Source organism: Schistocerca americana, chromosome 5 (genome assembly GCF_021461395.2).
Source record: "Schistocerca americana isolate TAMUIC-IGC-003095 chromosome 5, iqSchAmer2.1, whole genome shotgun sequence".
Classification (NCBI taxonomy): Eukaryota; Metazoa; Arthropoda; class Insecta; order Orthoptera; family Acrididae; genus Schistocerca; species Schistocerca americana.
The window spans coordinates 241,986,306-242,009,719 of record NC_060123.1 but is presented as its reverse complement, the minus strand read 5'-3'; the positions used below and the strand labels follow the sequence as shown (position 1 = coordinate 242,009,719).

At 37.1% G+C, this 23,414-nt stretch overlaps 1 protein-coding gene across 4 annotated transcripts in view; it reads left to right on the top strand.

The window, feature by feature from the left end:
- The window catches only part of LOC124615983 (DNA (cytosine-5)-methyltransferase 1-like), a 227,415-nt gene extending 206,158 nt beyond the window's left edge, over positions 1-21,257 (top strand). For all 4 annotated transcript variants that reach the window (XM_047144192.1, XM_047144191.1, XM_047144190.1 and 1 more), the window contains exons 26-28: positions 4,129-4,369; positions 20,621-20,737; positions 20,877-21,257. In XM_047144192.1, coding sequence (XP_047000148.1) covers positions 4,129-4,369; positions 20,621-20,737; positions 20,877-20,981 — 463 coding nt within the window. In that variant the 3' untranslated portion in view covers positions 20,982-21,257. The remainder of the gene's footprint in view (positions 1-4,128; positions 4,370-20,620; positions 20,738-20,876) is intronic.
- Positions 21,258-23,414: the final 2,157 nt, after the last annotated feature.

Here is a 23,414-nt window from a genome sequence, read left to right as displayed (position 1 = left end):
TTACTAAAGCTATGGAGATGAATACACTACAGCAAAACTGACCACACTCTTCAAAGTAGAAATTCCATCTTCAGAAGAAAATGAACCAAAGCACTCTTTCACCTCTTGCCAGGAATTTTTCACAAATATCAATTCAGCTATTGAATATTGTGCATCCTATAGTGAAGAGGTGCAAGTTTTAACTATTATTCCAGAGACTATTTTCAAAGAAAACAGTTTTTAACCATCATCAGTATCAAAGTACATGGTAGAAAAGTCAAGAAATGTGAGGTTTGTGAAAGGAGTCTTTGGAAGACCAGATCCCTATTATGGTCATGCTGTAGAAGCAGCTAAAGTTCAAATAGTGCAGTCATTTTATCCGGAAGATAAATGGGGCTGTTCTCGCCAGATTGCCAACAAAAAAGACACTATAACTGTAACAGTTGAAGATCAAAACGTTTTGGAAGTGAAGAGGTACATGAGTCGCAGTATTAAAGAAACTTTTGCAATTTGTAATAGCAACTATAAAACTTCACATATTGGAAGACCAAAATTTTATGCACTGCGACCTAAGTGGGTAGTTCCACAGCAACCTAGAGATGTCTGTTTGTGTGTACTGTGCGAATTTTGAACATAGTGTGGTAACTTTTAAGAACTTTCTGGAGCATGTGACATATGACACCTTGGTTGGGTGTGTGAAGTCATTAGTAGTCTGTGATATAAAGCGAGAGACTTGTTTGATTCAAGAACGTGGTGACTGCCGGGGAAAGGGGTGACTGTCTTTACAGACACTTGGCCTGGAAGTCGTAGCAGGTAAATCTACAGAAATTACATATGTGCCACAGGAGGAAAATACGCTAATTAAGAAAACTGTTGCCTTTGACAGTTTCATTGATGAACTTGGTAAATGGTCAGTGAAAGCAGTAACACACCAGCATCTGAAGAAATTGCAACAACAACACATTGCAGAAGTGAAAGGGTGTGTACAGGCTGAAAAACTATGTTTAGGCTTCAGTGTGATTTTGCTGAGAAATGGTCTGTAATTCTCCCATAAGGAGTACAAGGGTGTCATTAGAGTAATGACCAGGTTTCAATTTTTAAAGGAGTGACACATTTTCAAAACAAGACCACAAGTGTTGCAGTTATAAGTGATGACACAGGACATGACTCAGCACATACTTTGCTAGCAGTGCACAAAATTCTTTAACTGCAAACAGGGACAGAGAAGATAATCATTATTTCTGATGGTGCTCCTAGTCATTTTAAAAATCGTTACTAGCTTTCTGTCGCTTGTGCCAACTGACTGGGTATACAGTGCTACTGGTCATGGGATGGGGCCTTGTGAGGGTGTAGGAGGCCTGCTGAAGCACCATGCTACAAAACATAATCTTTAAAGACCAAATACAGCTGTGATTCAGAATGCTGAGGATTTTACAAGAGTTGTGAATCTTACACATCGACAGCCCTCATTGTTTTGTCCAGCTAGGAAATCAAAGAATTCCGTGAGCATAAAAAAGAAGAATGGGCCAAACAAACTACTCCTATGAAAGAAATTCAGAAGACACATTTTTGGACTCAAAGTTATGGGCGAACTCATATTGCACTCACTTTAAAGAGAAAAAAAAGAAGAAATTTTGTTTGTTCTACCAACACCTCAGAATCAGCAGGATAATATTCAGATTCACAGTCTGAGAAGGGGGACATTGGTGGCATGTGTGTGTGACTGATTGGTGGATTGCAGAGATTATAGACACCAGTTATGAGTTAAACAAAATTGTGGTGAACTTATGCTACCACATGGACTAGCTGCTAGATATAGGTTTCCAGCTGAAGGACAGCAACAACACCATCAGTGCTCACTTTTTCATTGACTCACTAATTTCTGTACAAAACAGAGTGCACAGAAGTTGTATAAATTGAAACCTTTAAGTCTTTGGATCTTTCACATACATTTTGGAGCAATTTGAAATGCTTGAAAAATGAGTCTCTTACTAATCTTTCAAAACCAAAATTATGTTAAATAAGGCTAGGTTTTGATTTTTATGAGCCTGTTATGTGATAATGAGGTATTAAAACAGGTTTTATGTATGGCAAAAATTTCATTTGTAAAAGTGGAAGCTCTCCTTCTCGGGCAATATGGAACAGAGAGAGAGAGAGAGAGAGAAAGTGAGTGAGAGAGAGAGAGAGAGAGAGAGAGAGAGAGAGAGAAAGTTATCCATAAATTATAAAAAAATTCAGAATGCTATAGTAAAACAACTTCGACAGGTAAGTCCAAATGGAGGATTTTTTTGTAATCATAAAGCAATTATCTTTCAAATTCAAAATAACAGCAACAACAACAACAACAAAATATGTCAAACTGTTCCAGGGATACAGCATTTTAAAATTTTTCCCAGAATTCGAATCTTCAAAATGGTACGTGCAGTGTCATCTTTGGAGGCCTGTAGCTTGGAGCAGAATTTATTTATTTATTTATTTATTTATTTATTTTTTGAGAAAACAAAAAAAGTGTTCCTTACTTATCCCTTTATTTTGACATATGCTAAATTCAATAACATACAAGGCTATGAAGGTAAGATTTTTCCTGGCTTGCCTGAATTGATATGGACTGTGCTCACAAGAAGTTTCCAACCAAATCACTAATTGAGAAATAAAAATGCATTGCAGATACATACCATAACTGTAGATTAAAAGAGTGTTTTGTGCATAGAGAGTAACTCTTGATTTATGGAATGATATCCATTTTCATTATCAGGAGGTGCAGTTCCCAAACTGCCAATAAAAAAATGTAACACTGTGCTACATTATTCTTTCCTTTTCCAACTAAGTTTCTTTCTTCAGATAGGTAACATTATTTGGGTGGGGTGAGTTGAACATAGGGTAGGTACACTCCGGGAGGGGGGGTCTTACTTGAGGGCGAAAGGAAAGATGAAGAAAAAGGCATCAGGAAGAGTAAAAGATGAAAGGAGTACTTCAGTGAACACTGTCAACTGCAGTGAAGTGGTGTTACAAGAGAGGGATGATGTAACATACAGTGTGAATATAGATGAAGAAGAAATTAGAAATTAGGAAAATAATACAAATAAAGTGTAATATATAGAAAAGGAAATAGTACAGAAATTCACTTTTTTGGGTTGGAGGGAGGGTGAACCAATAAAAAAGAAATAGGATAAAGCACCAATTGTAAAAGTAAAGCAATAGATAAGGGAATAGAGGTTTAGTTAAGGAGAAGGGTTGGATGAGAGAATATGTTGGAGAAAAAGTTTCATGTCAGAGTGTCAGGTATAATGTGTGAGGATCTAAAAAGTTAATGCAGTATAGCAGGCATTCAAGTGTCCTGGTTTGCCGTAGAGCATTTACAGCATCTACAAGCTGGACATCATCAAGACAGATAACTCATCTATGCGTTCAGTAGTGATCCTGTTAGAAATCCAGCCCGTATATCTCTGTTAATTTGACAGTTTTCTGACCATAATTTACTTTTCTGCAATTACCCACATTAAGTCACTATTTAAAGCAAAGAAATTTGAGCTGATTCTATCGAAGTAAGACATGCAAACTACATCCAAGGTATGAAAAATAAAATTAATATTTCATGTACCCACAGTATTTACCAAAAGGAATCACGTGCTTCATTACTTAGAAACAAAAGCAAGAGAAAATCTGCTAAAAGTAAATGGTACTTACATAACTCCCTGGCAACAGTTACCTTTCATTCATTTACTCCTTATGGTTAAAGCCTGAAAGAATTATTCTGAGAAGCATGTTTTGCCAAATTTATACTTGGTTGTATAAAGAATGTGAAGTGTAGGAACGTATCACTGTTTTACATAATGATAAATAAGAAATTTTCTTCAGAAATCCAATACAACTGTTTTGAAATCATAGAAGGAACATTACAACTCTTAACAATAAAGATTGTTTGGCGATATTTTTATTACAGCACTGTAGGTAAAAGATTTTCTTGCAGGGCAACAAGTATCAAACTGGTTTAATATTTTACTCCATTATATTCTTGTATTTTATTGTGTAACATAGTTCTATCATAAGAAGAAATTGCGTCAATTTCTTCCAAAACTGTCACATTATCTGTATGGAGGATCGAAAGATTAAATGTGTCATCTGTGAGTCATAATTTATCTGTTTCAGGATTTACACACATCACGATAAAAAGAATGGTCGATCTTCAACTGGTGCACTACGAGGAGTTTGTGCCTGTGCTACTGGAAAACCTTGTGATCCCATGGATAAACAAACTAACACTCTAATACCATGGTGTCTGCCTCATACAGGCAACAGACATAATCACTGGGCTGGATTGTACGGACGGCTTGAGTGGGATGGATTCTTTAGCACAACTGTAACAAATCCAGAACCAATGGGCAAACAGGTATAGTAACTTTCAGGATAGAATATCAGTTGTTTCTTTACATCAGACAGTTTAAGCCGTAAATATATGTGCTTTCACGTTGTGACCACAAGCATTTGGTTAACTGAATATCGTGATAACCCTGCAATAGAAACCAATCTCATTCTTCATATTCTATGAGGGTGACACTGAAATTTTTTAAAAAAATCGACAAGTATATTTTTTTTTTTATTTATTTATTTTTTTTTTTTTTAAAGCGATTCCACTGTTTTTAAAAATGTTTGTCACAGCATCAATGCATTTTTACATTCAATGAAAGTAGTCCTGAAAGCAATGCAACTCTTCTAGAAGCATTTCAGAAACCGGGTTTTTACAATGAGATCTCATGATAAATCTGTCAAATCTAAAGGTCGTAAATTCAACTAAATACCTAGGAATTACAATTACGAGCAACTTAAATCAGAAGGAACACATTAGAAAATGTTGTGGAGAAGGCTAACCAAAGACTGTGTTTTACTGGAAGGACACTTAGAAAATTAACAGATCTACTAAAGAGACAGCCGACACTACGCTTGTCCATCTTTTTTTAGGATACTGCTGCACGAAGTGGATCCTTACCAGATAGAATTGACGGAGTCCATCGAGAAAGTTCAAAGAAGAGCAGCATGTTTTGTATTCGTAAAATAGAGGGGGGAGAGAGTCACTGAAATGATATAGGATTTGATGCAGACATAATTAAAACAGGCCTTTTTCACTGTGGCAGAATCTTCTCACAAAATTTTAATCACTCACTTTCTCCTCTGAATGCAAAAATATTTTGTTGACACCAACCCATATAGGGAGAAACGATCATCATAGCAAAATAAGGGAAATCGAAGCACACACTGAAAGATGTAGACGTGTTTGTTTTTTCCGCGTACTGTACGAGATTGGAATAATAGAGAATTATTGTGAAGGTGGTTCGATGAACCCTCTGCCAGGGACTTAAGATGTGATTAGCAGAGTATCCAAGTAGATGTAGATAATTGTTTCTATGACACATTGTTTAAATAGCTCGAAAACCATTATGACCTCTCAGCTAGTAATAAGTATGGAAGGTTGGAACCTATTTCTTTGAATGGGGAGATACAGTATTGTGACTTTGAACTTATAGTGGGGTCAAATCAGTCTGGATCAGCTATATGAAGAATTTTGTGATGTGAAAGATTAGTGACTATATCATTAAGGATGGTGCTTTATGTACACATGTGAAATTCTTCACACTAGGGCCTCAACAAAAAGTGACAAAATATATCTCAATTCATATGTGTTATACTGAGCATGTTGTTGTTGTTGTTGCTGCTGCTGTTGTTGCTGTTGTTGTGGTCTTCAGACCTGAGACTGGTTTGATGCAGCTCTCCATGCTACCCTATCCTGTGCAAGCTTTTTCATCTCCCAGTACTTACTGCAACCTACATCCTTCTAAATCTGCTTAGTGTATTCATCTCTTGGTCTCCCTCTACAATTTTTACCCTCCAAGCTGCCCTCCAATGCTGAATTTGTGATCCCTTGATGCCTCAGAACATGTCCTACCAACTGGTCCCTTCTTCTAGTCAAGTTGTGCCACAAACTCCTCTTCTCCCCAATTCTATTCAATACCTCCTCATTAGTTATGTGATCTACCCATCTGATCTTCAACATTCTTCTGTAGCACCACATTTCGAAAGCTTCTAATCTCTTCTTGTCCAAACTATTTATCGTCCATGTTTCACTTCCATACATGGCTACACTCCATACAAATACTTTCAGAAACGACTTCCTGACACTTAAATCAATGCTCGATGTTAACAAATTTCTCTTCTTCAGAAACGCTTTCCTTGCCATTGCCAGTCTACATTTTATATCCTCTCTACTTCGACCATCATCAGTTATTTTGCTCCCCAAATAGCAAAACTCCTTTACTCCTTTAAGTGTCTCATTTCCTAATCTAATTCCCTCAGCATCACCCGACTTAATTTGACTACATTCCATTATCCTCGTTTTGCTTTTGTTGATGTTCATCTTATATCCTCGTTTCAAGGCACTGTCCATTCCATTCAACTGCTCTTCCAAATCCTTTGCTGTCTCTGACAGAATTACAATGTCATCTGTGAACCTCAACATTTTTATTTCTCCTCCATGGATTTTAATACCTACTCCGAATTTTTCTTTTGTTTCCTTTACTGCTTGCTCAATATACAGTTTGAATAACATCGGGGACAGGCTACAACCCTGTCTCACTCCCTTCCCAACCACTGCTTCCCTTTCATGCCCCTTGACTCTTATAACTGCCATCTGGTTTCTGTACAAATTGTAAGTAGCCCTTCGCTCCCTGTATTTTACCCCTGCCACCTTCAGAATTTGAAAGAGAGTATTCCAGTCAACATTGACAAAAGCTTTCTCTAAGTCTACAAATGCTAGAAACATAGGTTTGCCTTTCTTTAATCTATCTTCTAAGGTAAGTCGTATGGTCGGTATTGCCTCACGTGTTCTAACATTTCTAAGGAATCCAAACTGATCTCCCCCAAGGATGGCTTCTACCAGTTTCTCCATTCATCTGTAAAGAATTGTTGTTAGTATTTTGCAGCTGTGATCTATTAAACTGACAGTTCGGTAATTTTCACATCTGTCAACACCTGCTTTCTTTGGGATTGGAATTATTATATTCTTCTTGAAGTCTGAGGGTATTTCGCCTGTCTTAATACATCTTGCTTACCAGATAGTAGAGTTTTGTCAGGACTGGCTCTCCCAAGGCCGTCAGTAGTTCTAATGGAATGTTGTCTACTCCCGGGGCCTTGTTTCTACTCAGGTCTTTCAGTGCTCTGTCAAACTCTTCATGCAGTATCGTATCTCCCATTTCATCTTCATCTACATCCTCTTCCATTTCCATAACATTGTCCTCAAGTACATTGCCCTTGTATAGACCCTCTATATACTCCTTCCACCTTTCTGCTTTCCCTTCTTTGCTTAGAACTGGGTTTCCATCTGAGCTCTTGATATTCATACAAGTGGTTCTCTTTTCTCCAAAGGTTTCTTTAATTTTCCTGTAGGCAGTATCTATCTTACCCCTAGTGAGATAAGCCTATTTGTCCTCTAGCCATCCCTGCTTAGCCATTTTGCACTTGCTGTTGATCTCATTTTTGAGACATTTGTATTTCTTTTTGCCTGCTTCATTTATTGCATTTTTATATTTTCTCCTTTCATCAATTAAATTCAATATTTCTTCTGTTACCCATGGATTTCTACCAGCCCTCGTCTTTTTCCCTACTTGATCCTCTGCTGCCTTCACTACTTCATCCCTCAGAGCTACCCATTCTTCTTCTACTGTACTTGTAATGTATGTTTAAAACTTTATTGAAATGATTTTGATCGTTATTTGACAGCTTCCTTAGTACATTTTTAAGTGGCATCCAAACTTGAACCTTCTCAATTTTTTAAAAGATGTCCTTGGTCCTGGAGGGTGATAAAATACAACATTTTATATTTGCTTGGTAAATTCCCCAATGTTTAGTAGTCACAAAAATATTTTTTTAAAAAATTTATTGTTTATTATTTTGAAATGGTGGCTGCATGCTTTTTTTCGTATTTTCAGGCATCTACATTTTTTACAATTATTCAGTAGTGGATTGTCCTAAGCCTTTCAGATAAAATGCATTTAGTTCAGCACAGTCTGGGCTACAAATTAGCATCATTATCACTTAGCTGAATGTATTCTTTGATATATTTTTATTAGTTCAAAGTTATCAGCCACAAATTAGAAATACCCAATTTTTGAAAAGTAATTTTCCAAAGAAAGATTAATTTCTCGGCTTTAATATTTTTTCTTCTATTACACTGTATAGTATAGTTACTTTTTATAAGGTATCAATGGTCAGCAGCTTACACTTTAAAAAATACACTATTTTAAAATATGGATTTTTTAAAATTTTTCCATTTTGTGGCCTGCAATATCTTTGTCGGGGGACCAGATGAAAATCTGAAAATTTTACAATTAATAGACCTTTAGGATATCAAACTTCAGTATAAATTTCAACTTTGAGATTCAATTGGAAGTTATGAAAAGAAAAAAAAATTACTAACATGAGTCTAAAATACGTCTGCGATATCTAGGCTTATGGAATAAAATATATCAGTTACAGCATATAATTTAATCATATGTATGATTACATACGTTTTTATTGAAAATAAGCCTACTAATTACATTATATTTTTCTCTTGTTATTTGTTTTTAGTACATCGCTCAATGAACATTTGAGAAATTTGTTCACTCAGTTTGGGTGTTAGCCCAGTCACAGTTGTAAATTCCATGGGAGATAGCTTCCTTGGTACATTTTTAAGTGGCATCCAAACTTGATCCTTCTCAATTTTTTAAAAGATGCCCTTCGTCCTGGAGGGTGGTAAAATACAACATTAACATCTTGGTTTTGACGGTCAACACTATCAACTTCGCCAATCCACCACTGTTTATCTTAAACACAAGCCACCGTGTCTTTAGTTTGGAGAACCAGTTGTACAAGTTTTCCATACTGATGAAGTTCACTATCAGGTGAAGTTGATGTGATCTTACACTTCAGTAAGTTGTGTGAATGCAGTACAAAACAGTGAAAAGATCGAGTGCCTTTAACCTTCTGACAGGTGTTATACCTTTCCTTCAAAACACTGTCACAGACTTCTTGTATTTCCTCACATTGTACAAAAACATAGGTAATTCCTTTGATACGTTTTTTACAGAATTCAAACATTTCTTGAGGTTTTATGATATGATTGTCTTCAGTCTGCTGCAGACTTGCTTTTGTGATAGCTCGCTTTGTTGTACCCTCTGACACCATCTCAAGCATTTTTCCCATGGCATGAAGTGAAAAAGTGCTATTCTACATCAAACCCAAAATCTTCTTTATGAAAGGAGATCTTAATATTTTTTTTTTTGTTTTCTATATTCACTTGCTGCCTCATCCGAAAAATAAGTTGGTTTTTTTTTAATGAAAGGGTGGTGCTGTTTAATGTAGTTTGTTAATTTTAGTTGAAAAATATGCACTGCTGTAGTGTTGTGTTCAAGGTAGTCACTTATGACACACAAGCTGTGGCTCATTAGTTTATCTTCATCTTTATAATAGAATACAAATGGATGGACTGTGGCCTGTTTGATTACCCAGTGGTGCCCTTGTACTTCATCTTGAACAACAAAGGAATAATTTTCCAAAAAGCCTGTGAGAACTAAGCATTCATCAGCTGCCAAGCTTTGCTTTTAGTCTTTCAAAAATTTACTTTGAGCTTTTGCAATAAAATGATGCATTTTCAGATTTCCAATGTTAGCCACCAACACTTCAAAAACTCTTCTTGTGATTTTATGACTGTCACCATTTCAGTTCTGTCTTGTGTCACCCATTGTTTGTATTTTATATTGTCAGGCATCAAATTGTTTTCTTCGGATTTTTTGAACATGTCAAGTAAGGCTTGTTTGCCTAGACAATCTTCACATTTTCCCTTGATCATACAATTGTAACTGTCAACATTGCATACAATAACTTCCAAAAGGTCTTTATAGTCAACTCTAAGATTGTCCCCATCTATCATCAACTTTACGTTCTGATGATACGAACACAGACATTATAGGTACCAGATGCCCCTGCAACAATACACCATCTTGGTCTCAACTCGCAAATATCTTCCAATTTTAATGTCAGGATTTTCTTTTTTAAATTCAGTGAATAGCTAATTTAAATTACACAATATTAACCTTTTTTGTCTTTGAACCGTAGAACCATTTTCTTTCACAGAAACACAGTCTTTTTTGCCAGACATCAAACAGCTGTTATTGTTATCGTCATAATACTTAATAACTTTTATTGATTGTGTTTTCATCTACCAAATTAGATGCACTTTTCTTTTGTAATGCTGGTAAAATTCCCTGTTCTTTTACTAATTGCCTTGTTAACTTAACGAGACGTTCTGACACATTAAATTTATCACTAACTTTTGCTTGACTCCAAGAATTCAGCAGTAAACTGATAATCTTAATTTTATCCTCTTTGTTTGAAGTACTGCATTTAGTCTTTAGGTTTTCTATCAAATCATCATATTCTGTTCGTGAAGTTTTAGAACGTCCATCTGATTTAGTACATATTGTATTTTGAAATGAAACTTCCACATTCTTTTTGACTTCCTTGATTTTTGTATTCAAGGCACATGGTCTTTTACCTTGACTTAGTTTTCTAATTTTCCTAGCAGGCGATACACCCAGGATTTCAAAAGCTGTACCTACGTTTTTAATGGTTGCTGATAAAGTCACAAAATTCAGTATATGATGTTTCACTATCCTTTCTCTTGTGAATTACAAGTATCTTAGAATAACCTGCTGGACACAATGATTTTCCTGGTATGAGATTGCCAAAAGGGGTTTATTTTTAGATTAATGATCAAATGTTATTTCTTGCAGACCTTATGTTATAGGTTTCTTATTTTTCGCAAAAGGTTCCATGCAAGACTGACCAAAAAGGTGATGATTTTTTTTTTCATTTATTTATTTATTTATTTTTTCCATGGTACTTGGATGTTGATTTGACCTCTGGGCCATCTCGTGAGTAAAACAACACTTTTTCTTCTTCACTGTAACCTTCGATTAAAGTAATGTCTTTAGCATACAATCCATACACACTTCTATGACATGCTTCATTAATAATAACACCAACAGAACACTGAGACACCATTTTTCAACTGCACACTTCAAGAACTTCTAGCTAAATGAGTGTGAGTAGATAATTGTTGGTGTAAGGGGGACGACAACAGTCAGACTTTTATAGGCTGTAGATGCAATTGTTAGCCTGTTGAAACAATTACCACAGCATTGTTTTGATAAATAATCATTAGCTAGTGTAATTTGGTGTGTTTCATTATGCAACTGGCATACTTTATTTTATTAGCCTACCAGATATTGCAGATGTTAAAAAACGTATTTTTGACTCGTTTTTGTAATCTTTTTTCCATAACTTCCAATTGAATCTCAAAGTTGAAATTTTACTGAAGTTTGATATCATAAAGGTATTAACAGTGAAATTTTCAAATTTTTATCTGGTCCCCCAACAAAGATATTGCAGCCCACAAAATGGAAAATTTTTAAAAAACTCTATAAAAAGTAACTATACTATACAGTGTAATAGCAGAAAAAAATATTAAAGCTGAGAAATTAATCTTTCTTTGGAAAATTACTGTTCAAAAATTGAGTTTTTTTAATTTGTGGCTGATAACTTTGAACTATAAAAAATGTATTAAAGAATACATTCAGCTAAGTGATAATGATGTTAATTTGTAGCCCAGAGTGTGTTGAACTAAATGCATTTTATCTGAAAGGCTTAGGACAATCCACTACTGAATAATTGTAAAAAATGTAGATGCTTGCAAATAAGAAAAAACGCATGCGGCCTGGGACAAATATGGCCACCATTTCAAAATAATAAACAATAAATTTTTAAAAAAATATTTTTGTGACCACTAAACATTGCGGAATTCACCCAGAAAACATAAAATTTTTCTGAGATGGTTAAGCAACCAGTGCTGGACCACTTGGTATGGGTTGACCCTTCAGTTAAAGATTTAAATGTTTTTATTTCTCCTCCTTTGTTGCATCGTTTTAATAATTATCTGCTCCCTTTTCTTTATTTGCTCTCTTTTTCTCCCCCTCATTCTTTTCTTCATTTGGAATCTTTGTGCATGTGTTTTAATTCTTTTTATTTATCTGTTATAATATTTAAATGTTCAAAAATGCTTCTCTGTAAATTAAAAAACAGTAAACAAAATCACATATTTATATTGGCTGTGCAGTGGTGACCTTTTTTTTCTTTCATTACAAAATCTACATTTTTTAAAATTGTAATCATCGTACAAACATTTAAAACATAAATTCTTGTTGCACAGGGGAGGAAATAATGAAGATAAATATTTATACAAAAGAGGTGATTATAAATTTAAAAACTCAGACAAAAGAGGAATAGAAATAAAGAATGCAGTAGTTGGTTAAAAATATAAAGTAATGACATGGAAGAAATGAAATCAAAGTTAGTACGTAAAAATAATTCATGCCACATGGACGAAGATACATGGGAGTTGGGGGGGGGGGGGGGGGGGTAAAAAAGTCAGTTCAATGATTAAAATTATGCTACAAAAGTTTAAGGTTTAGATATAAAAATTGTATTTACACTAATTAATTGAAAGTCTTTTCAATAATGATTTGAAAATTAAAAAATTACAAAAGCGCCTAGATGGAATTTGAATCCACGAGCTTGTACAGGTCAGGAATTTATCTTAGCCACTAAGCTACACCACCACTCTGCATAAAACTCTTTATTTTTAATTCTACAGACCAGTCTTTGTCAAATTTGCAGCACATGAGTCGCAAGCTTCCTGTTAAGCAACCAGCAAAAGTACTTCCAGGAATTGTGATACTTTAAGATGTGCATAATTTTTATTGACATTGATGAATTCAGCCACGTGCCTAGTAAAGTTGGTTGCTTACATCAGGGGCTGAGGGGTAAGAAGCATAGCACTGAGGTGTTAGAGGATGCGAGAGGAGGATTGTTTTATTGTTTGTCTTCCAGTACTAATTTCTCACAGGTGTGCCCAACTCATACTGATCAGCTGCTAAGGTATAAAATTTGACGTGGAGGTAACTTGGATTCATGAATGTGCATAACAGAAAGAGTTGTCTTCAAATGTGGTACATATTTGAAACAACCAACATTAAATTAAGTAAGAAACTATAAGGAAACTGGCACTTATATCATTTGTCAATGTTTTGTGACGGTGTTGCAAATTCGGTAGTGTATTTAAAAATAATTTGGGTAAATTCTTGTTAATTCTACTACCTTTTAAATTGTACCAACATATGTAGAAAACTATTTGCATGAGATGCTGCTTGTTGGATAGAATGTATATGAAGGCCTTATTTAAATGATGATACACCTCCAATTTCGTTCATTTTGAGATGCTAATGCTTAAACATAATTGATGATGTCAATAGAAAGGAATGATAATCTCTTGTAAGAAGCAGTGGATGCAATATTTCAGGTAACTCAGCCAGATTTCAGTGATTATATAGCTTAGAAACATTAAAAATCACCTTAGACTCCATGCAGTACAAAGTAGGTGGAAAAAATATGGTGTAGTCTGATAAATTGTGCCATCAACTTTATATACAGTGTGATTCAGGAGGCATGTCACGTAATTTGTGCATAACATGTCAAAATAAGCCAAAAAAGTCCAATGAACAGGCCCCAATTTTTGATTGTTATGGAACTGAAGCGGGTTGAAGACTACCCACATCCTTGAAGACAAGTGTGAATATTACTTACTGAAATGCCATGTAGATGCTGTGTTGGACAGAATAATGGTGGGATGGATGACTGATCCATTCTGCAAGAGGTGTGGGGGCTGTCCAATAGATGGCAGCACTGTGATGCTGCTTCAAGGCAACAGCTGTGAGCGACTCAGTGTGCAGTCGTAAGGCCATGTGCGTGTCGTTCTTGAGTGTTATTTAATTGAGCAAGACCATTGTGTCCGTGAATACCACTTGCCGCAAATGTTCACCTGTGCAGAATACGCAGACCTGTTGTTTGTGTATGGACACTTTAATGACATTGCCCAAGCAGCTGAGGCAGAATACCAGAGGTGTTTCCCTGAAGGATGGACCTCTGTGCCAGGGTATTTCCCAAGGTTTTCCAAACATTACATGAATCCGGAACACCACCCAGTGTACACTTAACATCAGAAGGTGAGGCAGTCCAGTCAGCTGAGGAAAGGGAAGACATTGTTGCAGTGGTACAACGGAGTCCCACCACTTGTACATGGCATGTTAGTTGTCAGCTCCATATTCCACATAAGTGAATGTGGCATATGTTACATTCTGAGGGCTTGCACCCATTCCGTGTGCATCCAAGTGACTCAGTAAGAAGACAGTTTTGTGAATGGTTGCCTGTACACAGAGATGTCGTGCAATACACTTTATTTATAGGTGAGACTACATCTGCACGCAGTGGTATCATGAATACCTGCAACTTCATACATGGGCAATGGAGAACCCACATGACACTAGGGCAACAATAATCCAAGTTAGGGTCTCAGTGAACATCTGGTGTGGTATGATAGATGACCTGGCGATAGGGCTTGTCTTCCTGCAGATCACAGGACAGGTGCAGTAAAAGCACATTTCCCGTTAGAAGACCTAACTGCACTTTTAGAGGACATGACCTTACAAGAACGACGATAAATGTGCATACAACATTATGGATCACCAGTTCATTGTGCCAGGCAAGTATTTCAGGATCTGAACAACACATTTCCTGAATGGTGGTTTGGCCGTGTTGGACCCATTAGCTGGCCTGCCTGATCACCCAACCTAACCTCATGAGGCTTCTGTTTATGGAGCTGGTTGAAGGGAGTTGTGTATGCTATAAAGGTGAATACATGTGAAGAACTTGTCACTATCATCTTCGAAGCTGTTGCCCACGTTGTCACTATCATCTCCGAAACTGTTGCCCACATTAAAGCCAGCTGAAATGATGTTCTATGTGTAACACAACACACCCTCCAATGCGTTGATAAGTGCATTAGATGGGTGGGTGTGTGCCTTTTGAACACCTGACCACCACAGCACCTACACAGCATTTCTGTAAGTAACATTCATACTTGTTGTGTTTATAATCATTCATGGATGTGTGTAGTTTTCAACCCACTCCATTTCTGTAATGATCAAAAATTGGACACATGTTCAATAATACTTTTTCAGTTTATTTTCATATGCAGAATCACCTCACAAATTATGTGACATTCCTCCTGAGTCACCTTGTATATGTTGTACCGGTATACTTTAAAGAAATGTTCACTATACAAGTCTTAACAATGGATATGACTGCCTCTGCACACTACTCAAAGCTGCAGCCATTAGACATTACATCTGTTAAGCCACATGCAGTGTATTACAACCAACCAACTGACAAATGGCTTCACAAAATCTCTGACAAGGTTAGTCAGGCGAGGATTGCTCAGCTATTAAGTGTTGTCACATAAAAGGGCTGCAACCATACAAAACACTATCAGTGGCTTTTCCAAATTGGGATCTGGTCATTGGAACCATATATCTCTTGGGATTTGGACATCTTGGCAGCTAAATTCGGTCCATAATCAGAAGCTATAAATGACAAAGAAGAACTGATTTAACAGACAAGCCAAAACTCCCAGTAAAATCGAGACAATTTCATGGAAATTGTACACTCCAGACTCCTTCACGTCTCACAAAACATTTAGTAGGAGTGTGTTACTAGACCGACAAGATATCTGCCCTATTCTATAAAAAGGAATAAGAAGTGGAGCAACTTCATTTGCTGTTGAGATCACTAGGCTCCTTCACAGAGAATCTGAAGAAAACAAAAGTATCTCTTAGGAAACTAAAACTGGCAGAATCCAGTGTGGCAATACGTCTTCAGGCTGTTTCTGCAAGATCTATGAAGTTAACTGTAAGGAAGAAATGATGAAGGTCTTCATAAGTCATGTATGGTTCCATACATAGTGTGCGACAAAGTGCATCTAAAAAGTTTGGTGAGTGGGATCATAAAATAAAGAGAACAAGAGTTGCAAACAAAATGCAGTTACTGGCCTTCAGAGTAATCGCCATTAGCTACAACGTACTTCTGTCGTCTTTTGTACAGCGTTTGGAAATTGTCCCCAAGTGCTTCTTGTGGAATTGTTTGAAGCACTGGGCCTGCTGTTGGGTATCTGAATCATTACAGAAGATGGGACTTCGTGCTACCAATACTATCTGGAGACCAAGTAGCTTTCGGGGGTGTGGTTTTCACTGTCTTACCCATCTCATTTGGTTAGAAATTCATAATGGGCCAAGCCCTTGCTGTCGAAAAAGGCAATCAATGTTGTCTTACTCTTGGGATTTTGTCAGCCGTCTTTGTTTGAGAGATGGGGTAGATGATGACCACTACACCATTGTCTGTCACTTGATCTCCAGAGTGTATTGGTGATGCAGATATGAAACAACGCATGGCCACAGTGCTTAGAAGCATTTCACAAGAAACATTTGCTGACAGTTTCTAACTGTACCAGAGAAGGAAAGTTGCTACTCACCATATAGCGGAGATGCTGAGTCGCGATAGGCACAACAAAAGATTCCCACAATTATAGCTTTTGGCCATTAAGGCCACGGACTAACTGTGGCCAAAAAACAAGTGGACCACCCTGTTGCTGAACACCCCCCACGCTGCCAAACATGATATCCCTCATCTCAGTGACTGCTTCACAGGATGTCCCATATGGATCCTTCCCACCAACACCAGCTTTTCTGAATTGTGCAGGTGGGAACTTTCCCTGCAATACGTCCTACATTTCCGTAATCCTCCTGGCCTCAACCTCTGTTAGTCACTATCCTTACCCATCCAGCCCCCTTCCTGTTCCCATTCCAGCACTACACAGCCGTCATTTCACCGCCACACCCAGTCTTTTAATTTCTTTTTATTTCTCTGCTTTCGCACTTATCCCTCCGCGCTCCGCACCTTCTCTCCTGCCCTCCGTCTAAACTACAAGACTTCACTGTCTGCCACTCCCACCATACTATCCCTCCCCCTCCCCGCCCCAGCCTCCTCCGTACCCCCACTCCCATGATGCACTGGTGATGCTGCTCGCAGTGTGGTTTCAGTTCTCTGAGACTGCAGACATGTGTGCAAGTTGCATTTGTGTGTGTGTGTGTGTGTGTGTGTGTGTGTGTGTGTGTGTGTGTACTGCTGACGAAGGCCTTAATGGCTGAAAGCTATAATTGTTTGAATCTTTTTGTTGTGCCTATCGCGACTCAGCGTCTCCGCTATATGGTGAGTAGCAACTTTCCTTCTCTGGTATTGTTACATTCCATCCTGGATTTTCCATTGTTTGATCCGATTTCTAACTGTTTTAAACCAATGTCAGAAGTGTATTGTGTAACTTATGGCAATTGCTTTGAAGGCCACTAAAAGATATTTTGGTTGTAACTCTTGTTTGTTGAAGTTTTCAGATGCACCCTATATTATCAAAATTTTTCTCATACAGACAACAATAGTGCCTTATAAGGCAATCACAGTGTCATAACTTCAGGGTCTTTGATGGTGGTAGCAATCATAAATGGAGAAGAATCAATACTTACGTGTTCTGAATTGTGCTGACTTTTAGTGATAAGTACTTCTGGGCCAACAGACAACTTACGGCATTCTTTCTATAACTAGTCTATTGGCAATTCACATACAGATTTATGTAGGTTACTAGCTGATAATAAGATTGGCACATACACATCCCAAGGAACAGCCCCACAAAGACAGCTTTGGATCTTGAGCAAAAAAGTTTGGCGACCAGTGCTCTAGTGCACCACATGAAATTCTTTTTCGCCAATTACTCGCAGACAAGGACTCACTTTGATGAATTCCTGCAAGGTGCGGTAACTAGGTCCGTAACCTACACATTGTTCTAGGTGGTTTCAACAAGTCATTTGCACCCCAGGGGACATCTTCTTGTTAAGACAGTCTTCTCTCATTGTGCTCCATTTCCTGCCTAAGATCTCCCTTTCTGCTCTGCCTCCTTCTTCCTCCCTCACTCAAACAATGCGGTTCCCTCTGTGGCTGGGTTTCGTGTGACATGCTGACCACTCTCGCTCCCTACAGCCGCCACCAACCAATTCCTTTTCTTTCGCCACAGTAGATACCCCACTTAGTATTCCAAAAGCATGGAGTACATCTATTTTTAAGTTGTGTTAAAAGGTGTGGCCAATAAAGGTAAGAGCTGGACAACCCATTTGTCTCTTAATGAATATGACCATTAAAAAAAAAAATCATTTCCTTTTATTAAATTGTTTATAAGCAGTACAGCAATGAAAGTACAGCAAGTGACTGTACCTGTTTTTGTGTGTACACATTCCTTTTCATGAGTATTAAGTGTATTATCGTAGGGCATTTTGTTCTTATGCATACATTAGTGTCCTGCTGAGTTCAATATTTCCTTTCATCACCACTTAATTACTGCACACGCAGTGTACTGAACAATTTGAGTGTATTTTATAATCTTTTCTGTATAAAAATTTACGTCTGTTAATGGCCCAGTTTTTTGATATTGTTGTAAACAAACATGAGTGAGAAGTGATTGAGCTGCCATTGGGAAGTTGGGCTGAAGGTAATATGAAGCTGCTGTGGTAGATAACTCCATTAGCAAAATGTGTCATTGAAATGGGCTAAGCAAGTGAGACACACTATTGGTATTATAAAATTTGTGCACAGAATAGGGTAATAGCTGAATGGGGGAAGATCTGATCTCATCTCAGAAAGCTGACTTGATATCGCTAGGAAGGAAATGAATGATTAAAATCGAGAAGAGTGTAGTGAAATAGGACATGGTTGCAAGGAATAGGGGTTACAGAAAAACAGAAGTACTTGACAGTTCTGTTATGATGCAAAAATTAGCTTCACCCAGCCATCTCAGTTAGATAAAGGAGCATTTTAAGTAGGCCTAGGTGTAGCCAAGAATCCATAGCCTTTCTGTAGGAAACCACAAGAGAATAGAGAAGCAAATTCTCATTGTTAGTAGTAATAGAAGTAGTGTGTAGGCCAGTTGCAGGAAGAATCAGGTAACATGTACCTGGACACAAAGGTAGTCAAGTGTATTTGGTTATTACATTTTGTGAAGATGCAGAATAGAATGATCACACAGGCTCTATCGTAGGGAAAACAGGTGGCAGACTTCACTGTACCTCTAGAACACTGAGAAAGTGCAATCAACCAACAGAGTAGATTGCTTACAAATCACATGTATGTCCTATCATAGAATATTGCTCAAGTGTATGAATCCCTACCAAATAAGGTCAGCACAAGTAGTTTCAAGGTTGCTTGACTCACAGGAGAGCGTCATGCAAATGCTGAGAATCTTGATAAGTAACCTCTGTCATGCATTTCGACAGGGATTTGAAGAGTATGGGTAAAGATGTAGATTGGTTGTTGCAATTTATATTTTTTAGAGGAAAAAAATTACATTGTCATCAGCAAAATAAAGATGGTGTAGATGTGTTTGCATAACCCATATTCCTTCTTTGTTTAATCTTTTAGGGATCTGAATACAACCACTAAGGATGCTAAGAGTGGTTTTGCTGTTGTAGAATCTTCTTGTGTGACGGCTGTGTAGACTTACATATTACTCAGTCCATTAACTTGGGATGAATCAATGTCTTTTTTTCTCAGGGGTTGTTACTGGAGCAGATAGGACAAATTCGTGCTTAGAAATTACTCATCTGCTCCAACTGTCTGAACACACTTAAATCTATGCAACATATGCACCCAGCCAACAGATGTGACCAAAACCTCCAGGAAAGCCATCTCTTCCTATAAAAGCTGGAGAAAATGATGTCAGTTTGCTAGGTTCTTGGGTGCATAGGTATACAGGCAAATTTTGAATGTGACAGCCAAAGAAGCATGTACTCAAATTTCCATGAGACATTGTTCTGCCACATCTCTGCCTATGTTATATCCTTGATATAGGGGTCAGGTCATCTGTTGGTGGGAAGGAGAGTGGGTTAACAGCTATGGCCAATAAGCTGTGAGTGGTAAAATCAACTACTTGGTTGTGGGATACCTACTTCTGCAAATGGAGGCAATAAGTCCTCATTAGAGTATGGACAGGTGGCACAAGGCTCCTTGGTCCAATGAAAGGACCCTCCAGTGTATGATGCATATATGAGTAGATTTCTGTATGCCATATTTTAATTGAAAGTATTTTCTGTTCAGAAAAGATGACAGAGGCTAGTTTACTAGCTGATCTGTCCTCGGTTTTTGCAGACAATAATGGTAAAGTAGTTTAACTTTTAAGTTTTGGTGAATAACTGACTTACTCCTTAAATTTTCAGGGAGAAAATTTAATGTGTTATCAGAGGGATTGCCTCATGGTCTTTCCATCCCTCCCTTTTTTGTGGGCCATCACGCAATCACATTTAATTGAATTGTTATTTTGCACTTAATTCCATAGATTAATTATGATTAAATCATTCCTCTAATTTGTAATTTTGTCCATGTCTTATAAATAGTCCAGGATGTTGTTTTTGCTTCTAAATCGTTTATCTGATTAAAATCCACTGTTTCCTCTGTGCGGTTGGTCGTCATTGTGAAAATCCTGTGCATTACAGAGAGCAGGCTGATAGGTCTGTAGTTTTGTATGTCAAGTTCTTAAAAAGTGTTTAATGTTTTTGCTTGTCTGCAGGGACGTGTTCTTCACCCAGAACAAACAAGGGTTGTCAGTGTTAGGGAATGTGCAAGATCACAAGGATTTCCTGACACTTACCGGTTCTTTGGTTCAATAACAGAGAAACATCGCCAGGTAAATGTATAAAGGAGTCATCCTCTTTTGTGATCATCTATCGTATATAATTTCTGACAACTGAAGGTTTCTTATTCATTAAATTTATAAGTCTTGTAATGTGAATGAAATGAGTAATTCAGTTATGTGGCTGTTTCAGATTGGCAATGCAGTTCCACCTCCAATGGGTGCTGCACTAGGTTTTGAAATACGGAAAAGTGTATCAGCAAGTGAACAAAAACAATTGAATGAGAAAATGGAGTGAAATTTCTTTGTTGTGTAGATTTCATAAATTTGGGTGATATGAACTTTGTTGTTGTTTTTTAGCATGTGATTTAGAGATGTGTTTTAAGACCTTAACTCATCAATGCTGTTGTTGATCTTAAAATATTTCTCTGGTTGATGTATGTAAACTTGAAAGTAGACTGTCATTTTCTTTTATGATTTATTTTAAAAAAATGAGCTAATGAAAGACATTGAGTCATTGTTGGCAAATATACATAAATGTTTTAAGTATGTAAAGTAACTTCTACCTCTACAATCTGAGTCATTGTGGTTTTTTAAAAAAAAGTATTCATATATATTTATGTATTAAAGATCTCATTATTCAATTCTGGTTTCTGAATTACAGTATATAATTTCCAAAATACAGCAAAAGAAAGCTAGGTGCTGTGGCGTTTCTGGCACCCAACACACATTCTAAAAGGAGTTGGGTTCAGGCCTTGTTTGAGCTTCCTGATATAGGGTTCCCATGTCTTTTCTAAATTGATATGGTGAATCCTGAGATGGTTCCTTGAAAAAAACACTATTGATTTCCTGCACCATTCTTGGATAATCAGTGTTTTCTACCTCTAATAACCTCACCATCGACAGGGCCTTAAACTCCAATCTTCCTTGCTTTAAAATAGAGTCTTCTGTGTGGCATCACATTTTACAAGTGTTTATGGCTTATTGTACAGAAAATCTATGAATGTTGTATCACAACACTGAAAACTGTCGCATGGGCCAATGGACTTTTGTAACGACTACAATTATGATTTTATATTTTACTCATGAGTTTTTGATGTATGATAATGGCAAATACCAGTTAAATAATCCATGTCTGTTCCACTGTACCCACATTAGAGTTGATGCTTGCAATCCACATTAATATTATATGTTTGAGGCTATGTTGCTACTTTTCAATTACTGTACTTACCTGACTAGACTATAATTCATCATTCAAAAAATACGGGGTCATCTCAGACTCGCAGATGCAACTATTGCTGCTGAGGTAAACATTTTATGTATTACATTTCACAGATAAAGGTTCACCTTGAGATCACACACAGATTTAATGTGGAGAGTTCTGAAGAGTTGGAGGGGGAACAATGACACCAGTTGCATCAAACAATTGAGTGATTGTGAGGAGGATAGTAGTAAATGGGCAGCAAAGTCTGGTGCCAATGATGTAAACTGTGTACCTAGACTCTTTATGGACATTTACCTCATTTGATCTTGGTTTGTCTGAATCCATTCGTAGTCTGAATTCCATTGATTTTAAAATTGTACAGGTATTCAACAATAATAGATGTTACTGCAGCAGGCAAATTAATGCTAACAAAAATATGTGTGCCCAGAACAGTTTAAATATGGCACAACAAGAGAAACAGGAGCTTTAACAGTGGCCCTAAACCTGCTACTATTGTACAAACAGTTTTCAAGGTTTGCTATAGTGTTAATCTAAAATTGTAAGATTTCTGTCGATTCAGCTGTAGGAAGCAAAGAGAACAACCTATTGTTATCATTCAGTTTTGTTAGATCATCAGCAGCCGGCCGAAGTGGCCGTGCGGTTAAAGGCGCTGCAGTCTGGAACCGCAAGACCGCTACGGTCGCAGGTTCGAATCCTGCCTCGGGCATGGATGTTTGTGATGTCCTTAGGTTAGTTAGGTTTAACTAGTTCTAAGTTCTAGGGGACTAATGACCTCAGCAGTTGAGTCCCATAGTGCTCAGAGCCCTTTGAACCATTTTTTTTAGATCATCAGCGCTGTAAGAACTATAAATTGTATGACTCAATAATGGATGGAAATTACAGCAATTGCTGTTGATCTAAAAATTCAAAGTTTGCAGTTGGTTCACTCTGACAGTATAACACTAATTTTAAGTTATTGGTGATTCTTAAGTTCACAAACAACTGTACAGCAAAAAGAAAATTTAAAGTCACAAAAACAAAAGTTTTTTGGTGGTTGCAGATAAAGAATAAATTAGACTCCAGTTCTACACGTCAAACTTTCAGGGGCCTGACTCAAGGAACGTTAAACTATTTACAGTAAGTTGCTCATTGAGTGCAAGATAAACGGAATGAAGTGTTCCTGATTTTTATAAAATTATCATAAAAGAGCAATTTTCCAATTGCATGCAACGTGAAATTCAAAGGAAGTACTGGCTAAAGTGTGAGGATGATGAAGAGAATGGTGCTTAAGTGCCGATGCAGAGCAATGACAGCTCATCAATTTGGCACAGTATTTGATGAATACTACTCCATTGTCCTGTAATCAATCAAGGAAACGCCACAACTATTTACTATACCATATGGGCAATGCCAGTCAGATGTCCTTTTACTTTAATATGGCGTCAAATGTTGCAGTCGACATGAAGGGCATTAAGAGTTCCTGCAAGAAATTCTTGCAAAGTAAAGATCAGAATATGTTAGATGTGC